Source organism: Mustela putorius, unplaced genomic scaffold (assembly GCF_011764305.1).
Source record: "Mustela putorius furo isolate JIRA1106 unplaced genomic scaffold, ASM1176430v1.1 tig00000238_pilon_pilon_pilon, whole genome shotgun sequence".
Lineage (NCBI taxonomy): Eukaryota > Metazoa > Chordata > Mammalia > Carnivora > Mustelidae > Mustela > Mustela putorius.
In genome coordinates, this window is record NW_025421324.1 from 444928 (window position 1) to 457399 (window position 12472).

General features: G+C 39.5%; 1 protein-coding gene across 1 annotated transcript; it reads right to left on the reverse strand.

The window, feature by feature from the left end:
* Window positions 1–7042: 7042 nt before the first annotated feature.
* Window positions 7043–8853, reverse strand: LOC101685405 (olfactory receptor 56A4-like). Its single transcript, XM_004779033.1, has 2 exons — window positions 8605–8853; window positions 7043–7738 (listed from the first exon to the last, which is right to left on the reverse strand). The coding sequence occupies exons 1-2, from the start codon at window positions 8851–8853 to the stop codon at window positions 7043–7045; spliced, it is 945 nt and encodes a 314-aa protein (XP_004779090.1).
* Between the last annotated feature and the right edge of the window lie 3619 nt (window positions 8854–12472).

The window sequence follows — 12472 nt, forward strand, 5'->3', positions numbered from 1 at the left end:
GGTATTCATCCTTTCTGATGGAGGCATAATACTCCATAGTGTATATGGACCACATCTTCCTTATCCATTTGTCCGTTGAAGGGCATCTTGGTTCTTTCCAGTTTTGCGACCGTGGCCATTGCCGCTATGAACATTAGGGTACAGATGACCCTTCTTTTCACTACATCTGTATCTTTGGAGAAAATACCCAGTAGTGTAATGGCAGGGTCATAGGGAAGCTCTATTTTTAATTTCTTGAGGAATCTCCACACTGTTCTCCAAAGAGCCTGCACCAACTTGCATTCTCACCAACAGTGTAAGAGGGTTCCCTTTTCTCCACATCCCTTCCAACACATGTTGTTTCCTATCTAGCTAATTTTGGCCATTCTAACTGGTGTAAGGTGATATCTCAATGTGGTTTTAATTTAAATCTCCCTGGTGGCTAGTGATGATGAACATTTTTTCATGTGTCTGATAGCCATTTGTGTGTCTTGATTGGAGAAGTGTCTGTTCATATCTTCTGCCGATTTTTTGATATGATTATTTGTTTTGTGTGTGTTGAGTTTGAGGAGTTCTTTATAGATCCTGGATATCAACCTTTGATCTGTACTGTCATTTGCAAATATCTTCTCCCATTCCGTGGGTTGCCTCTTTGTTTTCTTGGCTGTTTCCTTTGCTGTGCAGAAGCTTTTGATTTTGATGAAGGCCCAAAAGTGTATTTTTGCTTTTGTTTCCTTTGCCTTTGGAGACATATCTTGAAAGAAGTTGCTGTGGCTGATATCAAAGAGATTACTGCCTATGTTCTCCTCTAGGATTCTTATGGATTCCTGTCTCACGTTGAGGTCTTTTATCCATTTTGAGTTTATCCCAATCAAAATTCTACCAGTATTCTTCAAAGAGCTAGAGCAAATAATCCTCAAATTTGTATGGAACCAGAAGAGACCCCGAATCGCTAAGGAAATGTTGAAAAGCAAAAATAAAACTGGGGGCATCACACTACCTGATTTCAAGCTTTACTACAAAGCTGTGATCACCAAGACAGCATGGTACTGGCATAAAAACAGACACATAGCCCAGTGGAACTGAATAGAGAGCCCAGATATGGACTCAACTCTATGGTCAAATAATCTTCGACAAAACAGGAAAAAATATACAGTGGGAAAAAGTCTCTTCAATAAATGGTGTTGGGAAAACTGGACAGCTATATGTAGAAGAATGAAATTCGGCCATTCTCTTACACCATACACAAAGATAAATTCAGCGGCAATGGTCACAGTCACCAAACTGGAACGAACCAAGATGCCCTTCAATGGACGAATGGATAAGGAAGATGTGGTCCATATACACTGTGGAGTATTATGCCTACATCAGAAAGGATGAATACCCACCTTTTGTAGCAACATGGACAGGACTGGAAGAGATTATGCTGAGTGAAATAAGTCAAGCAGAGAGAGTCAATTATCATATGATTTCAGTTATTTGTGGAGCATAACAAATAGTATGAAGGACATGGGGAGTTAGAGAGGAGAAGGGCATTGGGGTAAATTGGAAGGGGAGGTAAACCATGAGAGACTATGGACTCTGAAAAACAATCTGAGGGGTTTGAATGGCGGGGGGTTGGGAGGTTGGGGTACCAGGTGGTGGGTATTATAGAGGGCATGGATTGCATGGAGCACCTGGTGTGGTGCAAAAATAATGAATACTGTTGTGCTGAAAATAAATAAAAGAAAAAAAAACTAAAAAATTATTTCTTGGGGGGCCTGAGTGACTCAGTGGCTTAAGCCTCTGCCTTCTGCTCAGGTCATGATCTCAGGGTCCTGGGATTGAGCCCCACATCAGTATCTCTGTTCAGCAGAGAGCCTGCTTCCCTTCACCACCACCCCCCATTCTCTCTGCCTACTCGTGATCTCTCTGTCTGTCAAATAAATAAATAAGATCTTAAAAAAAAAAAAAAAAGAAGTTGACTATCAGGGATGCTTGGGTGGCTCAGTCACTGAAGCCACTGCCTTTGGCTCAGATCATGATCCCAGGGTCCTGGGATGGAGTTCCACATCAGGCTCCTTGCTCAGCGGGGAGCCTGCTTTTCTCTCCACCCCAGCCCGACACTCTGCCTGCTTGTGCTCTCTCTCTCTGACAAATAAATAAATAAAATCTTAAACCAAAAAAAAAAAAAAAAAAAAAGCAGGTGAATATCAAGACCTGACAAAGACTAGAGGTCAATGCAAAACTAGTAAAGGGGAACTCACATTTAAAGAACCAGACAGGGACCCAATCCTACAAACCAGAGACATACAGGAGAAGAGGTCAGAGTTTAAAGGTTAGACCCTATTGTTATAATAGTACAGTAGCTGGAATGCTTACAACAGAGAGAACACTACTATGTCTTGGGCAAGTTTAATTACAATTGTTCCCAACTCGAAGTATCTTCTTCAAATATGGACTTATTGCATAATTTCATCCTCATTACTCCTAGACTGGACATCAGTGGAGGCAGATCTGAGCCGAATAGTAGGTTATTAAATCTGGCCAGGTTAGCTGTAAATAAAGGAGACCTAAAACAATCATCTTTCCCCATACACTTTACCAGGGATTCTGGGATCTCACTTGGGGTGGTGGGGGCAGGGACACATTCAGCCTGCCCAGTCAGAGGGTTTTTTCCTACTGACAACATGTTTAGTAACATCCTCCTGTGTGAATGTCTTTAATTTGTGTTTTTATTGAGGTGTAATTACGAGGCATAATTTTATTGAGGCATAATTGACACAACATATTAGTTTCAGGTGCACAACATAAGGATTTGATATTTGAATATATTATGAAATGATCACTACAGTAAGTCTACTTAACATCTGTCACCATACATAGTTAGAATATTTTTTTAAAAGATTTTACATATTTGACAGAGAGAGATCACAAGTAGGCAGAGAGGGAGAGAGAGAGGGGGAGGGAGGAGGAAGAAGGCTCCCTGCCTAGCAGAGAGCCCAATGCGGGACTTGAACCCAGGACCCTGAGATCATGACCTGAGCTGAAGGCAGAGGCTTAACCCACTGAGCCACCCAGGCAGCCCCAATTTTTTTTGTTTTTTAATGATGAGAACTTTTAGGATCTACACTCATAGCAACTTCATAGTATGCAATACAGGTTTAGATGTATAGTTATACATCCCCATGATTTATTTGTTATATAACTGAAAGTTTATACCTTTTGACCCCTTTCACCCATTTCACCCACCCCTCACTCCCCCTGCCTCTGGCAACTATCGATCTGTTCTCTGTTTCTACAAGCACAGGGGTTTTTGTTTGTTGTTCATTTAGATTTCACATGTAAGTATGATCATGCAGTATGTCTTTCTCTACCTGACTATTCCACTTAGCATAATGCCCTCAAAGTCCATCCATGTTATCACAGATGGCAAGATTTCATTTCTTTTTTTTTTGTGTGTGTGGCTCAGCAATATTCTCGTGTGTGTGTGTGTGTGTGTGTGTGCATGCATGCGTGTATCACATTTTCTTTATCTATTCATCCATCAATGTACGTTTAGATTATATCCATATCTTGGTTATTATAAATAATGCTGCTGGGGAACTGGCTGGCTCAGTCAGTACAGCATGAGACTCATGATCTCAGGGTCTTGAGTTCAAGCCCCACCTTGGGCATGGAGCCTATTGAGTAATAAAACAAACAAACAAACAAACAAAGCCGCAATGAACATAGTAGTGCACATATCTTTTTGAGTTAGTGTTTTCATTTTCCTCTGATAAATGCTCAGAAGTGGAACGGATGGGTTGATAGGCAGTTCTATTTTTAATTTGTTGGGATACCGCCATGTTGTTTTCCATAGGAGTTGTACCAACTTACATTTCCACCAACAATACACAAGTGTTCTTTTTTCTCCACATCCTTGCTAACATTTGTTATTTCTTCTCTTTTTGATAATATCCATTCTAACAGATGTGAGGTAATATCTCGCTGGGGTTTTGATTTGCATTTCCCTGATGATAAGTGATGTTGAGCACCTTGTCATATACCTCTTGGCCTTCTGTATGTCTTCTTTGGAAAAATGTCTATTAGATCTTCCATCCATTATTTAATCAGATTTTCTCTTTTGACTTTTTTTCTTTTGGTTTTTGAGTTGTACAAGTTTGTTATATATTTTGAATATTAGCCCCTTATCAGGTAATATGATTTGCAAATATTTTCTCCCATTTAACAGATTGCCTTTTCATTCTGTTGATGATTTCCTTTGCTGTGCAGAAGCTTTTTACTTTGATGTAGTCCCAATAGTTCATTTTTTTTTTATTTTTTATTTTTTATAAACATATATTTTTATCCCCAGGGGTACAGGTCTGTGAATCACCAGGTTTACACACTTCACAGCACTCACCAAGCACATACCCTCCCCAATGTCCATAACCCCACCCCCCTCTCCCAAGCCCCCTCCCCCCAGCAACCCTCAGTTTGTTTTGTGAGATTAAGAGTCACTTATGGTTTGTCTCCCTCCCAATCCCATCTTGTTTCATTTATTCTTCTCGTACCCACTTAAGCCCCCATGTTGCATCACCATTTCCCAATAGTTCATTTTTGCTTTTGTTGCCTTTGCTTTTGGTATCATCCATCCAAAGAAATCACTGCCAAGCTGACGTCAGGAGATTACTGCTTATGTTTTGCAACTATTTAAATATTACTTTGAAGTTCTATCATTGATTTTGAATATAAGAAGCCCATTACTCTGCTAAACTCTGCTAATGAATGTCTTTCTTCCTAAAAAAAAGTTATATAACTTTTATTGCTTACTAATAACAGTATATGAAATTTCATCCACAAATACTACTCTTTGGATCACGACTCCATAATCCAGATCCACATAGTGAGAACAAAAGTTTTGAGAGTCAAAATTATTTATTAATTGAAAAAGCACCTACAAAGTGCTAGATACAAAGAAAAAATAAACAGTCTCTGATCTTGCTGGGATTATAGTGTTTGGGAGGTGGCAGCCAAGTATGCATCCAGAGTACCCAACATGTGAACAAATTTCTTGAAGACAGGGATAGGAATAAGTGGATAATTCATTGACATAATTTGTATCACACATTTAAATAGGATTAAATACATCCTTTATACTCTAATGACTCAAACTTCTGTCTCTGGCTTATACCTGGTCCCTGAACAGTGCCACAAGTCCAGTTGCTTACTTTTACTTCTCCATTTGTATATTTAGTAGTCATAAAATTCATTTTAAAGGGTGTCATTTGTAGGAGTTTGATATGGAAATAGAGTTAAGTGTCTGAAGCTAAACTTCTAATATCACATATAAAACTGGATCCTCAGTTAATGGCACTTTTGACTTTCCAACTACTCTTGAAAAAAGCCTTGGAGAAATAGACTCTTACATATAGAAAACAAACTGATGGTTACCAGAATGGAGGTGGGTGGGAGAGTGGGTTAAATAGGTAATGAAGATCAGGGAGTGTATTTGATTTGTTGTGATCAGCACTGGCTGTTGTGCAAAAGTGTTGAATCAGTATATTGTACACCTGAAACTAATATTACACTGCATGTTAACTGGAATTTAAATTAAAACTTTAAAAAATATGGAAAGAACCCGGAAGTCCATAGACAGATAAATGGATAAAGAAGATGTGGTGTAGGGGTACCTAAATGGCTCAGCTGGTTAAGCATCTACCTTCGGTTCAGGTCATGGTCCCAGGGTGTTAGGATTGAGCCTCATGTCAGGCTCCCTGCTCAGGGGGTAGTTTGCTCCCCCACTCTGCTGCTGCCTCCCCTCTATTCTCTCTCTTTCTCTGTCCCTGTCTCTCTTTGTCTCTCTCTCTCTCCCTCTCAAATAAATAAAAATCTTAAAAAAAAAAAAGAGTGGTATAGATATATTATGGAATATTACTCTTCTATCAAAAAGAATGAAATCTAAGGGATGCCTGGGTGGCTCAGTGGGTTAAAGACTCTGCCTTTGGCTCAAGTCATGGTCCCAGGGTCTGGGAATCAAGTCCCACATCAGGCTCTCTGCTCAGCAGGGAACCTGCTTCTGCATCTCTCTCTCTCTGCCTCCCCCCTGCCTACTTGTGATCTCTGTCTGTCAAATAAATAAAATCTTAACAAAAAAAAAAAAAAGAATGAAATCCTGCCATTTACAGCAACATGGATGTAACTAGAGAGTATTCGGCTAAGTGAAATAAGCCAGAAGAAGACAAATATCATATGATTTCACTCATGTGTGGAATTCAAGAAACAAAACAGATGCATATGGGGAAAGCATAGGGAAAATAAAATGGGAAAAAAACTGAAAGAGAGGCAAACCATAAAGAGCCTCTTTATAGGAAACAAACAGGTTTTTTCAGGGGAGGTGGGTGGTTGGATGGGGTAACTGGGTGATAGGCATGAAGGAGGGCACTTGAGGCAATGAGCAAGGGTGTTATATGTAACTGATGAGTCACTAAATTCCACCCCTAAAACAAATAATACACTATATGTTACCTAAATTTAATTTAAATTAAAAAAAACTTTTAAACTTTAAAAAAAAAAAAAAAAGCCCTGGAGTCATCCTTTATTCCTCTCCATCTTTTATACCCTAAATACAGACTCTCAGCAAATCTTGTGACCCATCACTTCAATTTTTTCTCACCACCTTAATCCAGGTCATTATTACTTTTCATTTAGACTATTCAAATTACATCCTCACTGGTTCCCCTGACCCGAGTCATATTTCGCATGTTCTATTTAAAGTGTTGTCTCATCCTCGTCCTATGAATTAATTGTGACAGGGACTCAATGTAAAGACTGAGAAGTATGTAAAAGTTAATCATTTAGTGAGCTAGAATTGAAGGATTGTGATGGCAAGGGGTTAGAATAAAAGGGCAGTTGATGCCCAAACATGTGTTCAAGAGGATTTGAGGAGGAGTTGTGAGGGTAAATATTGTGATAGTGGCTGGAGAAGGTTTAAGTTCAAGATGAGGGTAGCATCATGGATGTAAATATGCTCCTTGTGGCATTCAGATGAAACCAACACTAAAACAAATTTCCATAATCCCTGGTCTTTGACTCATATCTCTCAGAACTGGTACTTGAGTATCTTGATAATCCCTTGCTTGATTTCCTGGGTTCGTACTCCATAAACAATGGGGTTCAGGGCTGGTGGGATTAGGTGGTGTAAGACATTGAGAAGAATGGGTACCTCTGAGGGCACCTTCTTTCTTGCCTTGTTTGTGAAGATAAATACTAGCAGCAATGTATAGAAGAAAAGTATAAGAATGAGATGGGAACCACAAGTACTCAAGGCTTTGGTGGCTGTACCTCCTGACTGCAGACGCATAACAGCCCTCAGGATAAAGCAGTAGGATAGCAAGATTAGCATGAGGTCAGAACCCAGTAGACACCAAACACTTACAAACTGGTAGAGCTTATTTAGGTGAATATCGCCACAGGAGAGCTTTGCTACAGAAATGTTGGCACAGATACAGTTCTCTACCACATTGCTGGCACAGTAGTTGAGCCTGGCAGCCAAAACTGGTGTAGGTAATGTGGCTAGCAAATTGCGAAAGACAATGAAGATGGCTGCATAAATGACAAATTTTTCAGTGATGATGGATGGGTAGCGTAGAGGATGGCAAATGGCCACATAGCGGTCATATGCCATGACCAGAAAGGTGGAGGACTCCATGGGAAGGAATGTATTCATGACGAACATCTGCAGAAAGCAGCCTGCAAAGCTGATGGTCTTCATGTTGAACCAGAAGATGAGCAGGACCTGCCAGAATCATTATTCTCAAAAACTGCATCTATTCCCATCCCAGGGTCCCTAAACTTGGTGAAACCCCCACGGTTTCAACAACCATCTACATCCCCAAGCCACAGTCCCCATAATCCCAGCCGGTACAATATCCTAATTTCAAGTATTTTCTAAGGGCATCCCAATTAGAGCCATATTTATACCCTTTTCTCTCCATTTATAGACCATGCCTTTTGCTTGTAAGTATTTATTTCTAGGATGTCTTCTCTTGGTCAACCTTAGAGTTCTTATCTGAACTCCAGCTGAACACATCTGCCCACCTAAATGCATCACAAGAACATCAAAACTCAGTAAGTCTAATACTTATATTTGAATACCCTCCAATCTCTCTGTACACATAAGAAACCTCTTCCAAAAATAAAAAAAGAAAGAAAAAGAAGAAAGAAAGAAAGAAAGAAAGAAAGAAAGAAAGAAAGAAACCTCTTCCAATTATTATTCTTATCTCAGCATATAATGTAAACATACATCCAGTTACATTTTTAGAAAGTAAATTCTAGAGCTCTTGGATGTAAATGTGGGGTCATTCTGAGTCAAGAAGAATCTCTCCCTAGTAGTCAAAAGAAGGTCAAAACTTGGCACATCACTGACCCAAACATTGAGAGAGGACTCATTAGTTGGGAAAGAATGAAACCTTAAAAAAAAAAAAGTGGACACTGAGACTGAGAAGGGGGACATGTGTGGGAGATGTGATGGACCCAGTGTGATGGTATGGACAACTCTTTGAGGGTTTGCCTTCAGGGTTAGGAGGATTTACAGTAGCAAAACAATACTATTCACAGAAAGATGAATGAGTGCCTGGAAGTGAATCTAGAGTGGGGTCTGACCTTAGGGATGACAGTGAGGCAGAGGATGATATCCAGCATGGAGAGGATGGCAAGCAGGTAGTACATGGGTTCGTGCAGAGATGTCTCCTGCTGGATGGTGAGTAACAACACAGAGTTAGCCCCAATGGCCAAAACCAGGAGGGGAGCCAGGACAACAGATAGCCAGTGCTGTGTGTCCTGCATTCCTGGGAAGCAGATCATCAGGAATTCAGTCACCTGGGTGCCTGTGTTGTTGAGAAATAGTACCATGACGGTCAAGTGGCCCTGAAACTGGTTGAAAGAAAAGACATGAATTCAGGGTTTGACTGTTTCATTAGTAACCTCCTAACCAATGTACCTGCCTCTGTTCTAGGCTGTCAAGTTTCTCCATGGTTCTGCTGACATAAAATCTGTCTAAAGTTTAAATTGTCCAAGTTACTCTTTGTTAAAACAATGTCCTTAGCACTCATAACTTATGAATAAAGAATAACTCCCTTCACAAGTATATTCCAACTCCACACATAGACCGAGTCACTGATAGAACATGCTTTGAACTTTGTCTCACCTCTTTGTTTTTACAAGTCATATCCTCCTCCTACATCAACTCTCTTGCCCTCAAATAACTAACTTCTGTTTGTCCCATCCTATCTGGACCAAGAGTTACAGCTCTTAGGAATGCTTTTTCTTGTTACTCTTTCTGCATCCATATCTAGATGCTTTCCCTTTCCATTGTTTCTCTATGATTCCTAAATATCCTGAGCTTGCTGTTATTAAAACATCTAAAAAATACTCTACTATAAAATAATATTTCCTATTTGTTTTCCAAACAGTCAGTGCTCCATCTGTCAGCAAGGGAGTCTTGTCTTTTTATCATAGCTCAGAGAAAAGGACCTCATGCATCTGCGGACATCACAGGCACTCAATAAGTACAAGTCAGATATATGAAACTGACAGATTATTGAAAGCATCATAATACCCTTAACTCTTTTAAATTAGCATCTCCATATCTTTCTGTTCTGTGAACCACCAGTATTTTTGTTTAACACTCAGTAAAAATCTGAATAAGGCAGAATGGGGAAAAAAATAGTGGTAAAACCTCAGGGTGAAAATAATAAATACAAAAGATATCTTACTTGCCTTTTACTTGCAAGTATCTTACTTGCATCTATATTTGGTAAGTAACTTAAAATAATAAAATAAAAAAAAACACTATATTTCCTTGGTAGGGGAAAAAAATAAGGAAATGAGGCCTCTAGAACAAGAGAAGAACTAAAGGAATACTGAAATATGCCCCCAAGACAGGACACTGCACAACTGGAGCTTCAGTTCTTTTCAAGTATCTTAACCATTCCGGACCCTGATGGGAAGAAGTTGCAGGGGTCTGCTGTGTTCTCCTCTGAGGCAGGGGAAAAACCACCTTTCACAGATGGATTTTGCAGCATGTTATTGGGGTGCCCCAGGCGTTTGCACGAGCACGCGCGCACACGCACACACACACACACACACACACACACACATCTCCCAATCAAGGTTTAGAGCTGTTTGTTTGTTTTTTTTTTTGTTTTCCTTGAATCTACAGTGTGGGCTTCTCATCAGGATTCTCCTTTATCTAAACCAGTGGATCTCAAATGAGATCACCTGGAGAACTAGTTGAAACACAGATTGCTGATACCAACCTCTAGAATTGCCAATTCAATAGTTCTGAGGGTGGGGGGGAGCCAAGAATTTACATTTCTAACAAGTTCCCAGGTAATGTCAATACTGCTTTTCCAGGGACCATGCTTTGAGAATGACAAAGCTACACCCACCTGTCATAATGGACCTAACCACTGATTTAGGCTACCCTAATCTAAGACTGCCACCTCGTGCTGCCAGTCCTAACGTCAGCTCTGCTCAGCTTCAATATCACATTGGCTGCTTCTCCCATTATCTTTACTTAACTGAGCACAATTCTGGCCAATCTCTGGTCTCCTAATTCAAAAGTTATCTGCCACACATAGCTGTCCAATTTTCCCAACACCATTTATTGAAGAGACTGTCTTTTTTCTACTGTATATTTTTTTCTGTTTTGTCGAAGATTATTTGACCATAGGATTGATGGTCCGTATCTGGGCTCTCTCCTCTGTTTCACTGGTCTATGTGCTTGTTTTTTTTTTTTAATATTTTATTTATTTATTTGACAGACAGAGATCACAAGTAGGCAGAGAGGCAGGCAGAGAGAGAAGAGGAAGCAGGCTCCCCACTGAGCAGAGAGCCCGATGTGGGGCTCGATCCCAGGACCCTGGGATCATTACCTGAGCCGAAAGCAGAGGCTTTAACCCACTGAGCCACCCAGGCGCCCCTATGTGTCTGTTTTTATGCCAGTACCATGCTATCTTGGTGACCACAGCTTTGTAGTAAAGCTTGAAATCAAGCAATGTGATATCCCCAGTTTTCTTTTTCTTTTTCAACATTCCCTTAGCAATTCAGGGTCTCTTCTGATTCCATAAAAATTTTAGGATTGTTTGCTCCAACTCTTTGAAAAATGCTTTGAAAAATTATCGGAATGGCACTAAAAGTATAGATTGCTCTAGACAGTATAGACATTTTAACAATGTATATTATTCTGATCCATGAGCATGGAATGGTCTTCCTCCAGGGACACCTTGGGAATTCTATTGGTTCTTTTTTCATGGTTTTATTTCTCTGCCTGGATCTGTAGTTCTTAGCCACCTTTCCTAGGAGAACCAAAGCTCACTAAGGTCAGAAACAAGGTATGCACAATTTTTCTTTGTGGCAGTTAGCACAAATTCAGGCACATAAAATATGCCTCTAATAATCAGAGACAGAGCTGAGCTGACGACACCCTAATGTCCTCATACTTTTCTGACGTGGGTGATCTTCAGGGTCTTCACATACTAACATCTGAGGACACAATAATATACTTTTAAATAAATAGTGAATTAAGTTGAAGACCAAATTCAAAGTATCACTTGTGCTTGGCTTTTCAGTGTACTGTTCCCAAAAATACTTACAGAGAAATTCTGCTCCAAATGACAGTTTGACCATCCAACTGCTGTCAGGCAATGTATGACTTCTCCTTATGGATTTGGTTGAATTGGAAAGATTTATGTGGCCTGAAGAGAAACCAGAATATTGTGACTTTGGACAACTTTATGAAGATATTGTCCCTATAATAGCCACCACTCTCCTGTGGCTGGAAATATGAAGAGTTGGTTGGGGCATCCTGCTCCCATGGGTTCCTGCCTCCTGCAGATACACACACATTCCTAATGTTAAAAAGAGATTTCTATATATATACTCAGAGTAAGTGTAAGAGCAGTGATTAGCTCATAGCTTCTTTTGAGGTGTCTGAGAATTACATAAACTGAGATGTACTATTTGTAATGGAAAGGAATATCACTAGGGGTATCTGGAATATCACAGGGATCAGGAAGATGGAGTTAAAACACACTTTAGGAAGACAAATGACTTCATCTTACATATTAGCTACATTCTAGGAAAATAGTTTTTAAAATTAGTGCTTTATGATGACTTATCTCATCATTGACTTACATTAAGTTTTAGAAATATCTTCACACAGGGAAAATATGTCACTGAAAAGAAAACAACTAGATAGAATCCTGAACGCTACAAACAGTGTGTTTAAATAGACTGCAGTAAGTCAAGAATATCAGTTTTTATTCTGGGATTATCACCAAAATAATCACAAAAAGAGATAATCACCAAAGGCATAAAAATTTCATTAATCCAAAGAATGACAAGAAAGAATAAGGAGAAAATTAAAATGTGTGAGATAATATACAAATCATAAGATGGTAGCTATAAAGCAATCAGCAATTTTATTTATGTAAGTGGACCAAGTATTAAGTAAAAGACTAAGACTATT

Excerpts from the sequence above, each read along its gene's own strand:
- LOC101685405 (XM_004779033.1), bottom strand. The coding sequence starts at position 8,853 with ATGGTACTATTTCTCAACAACACAGGCACCCAGGTGACTGAATTCCTG. Across the intron at positions 7,739-8,604 it reads GCCTCACTGTCATCCCTAAG|GTCCTGCTCATCTTCTGGTT; the intron begins GTCAGACCCCAC and ends TGATTCTGGCAG.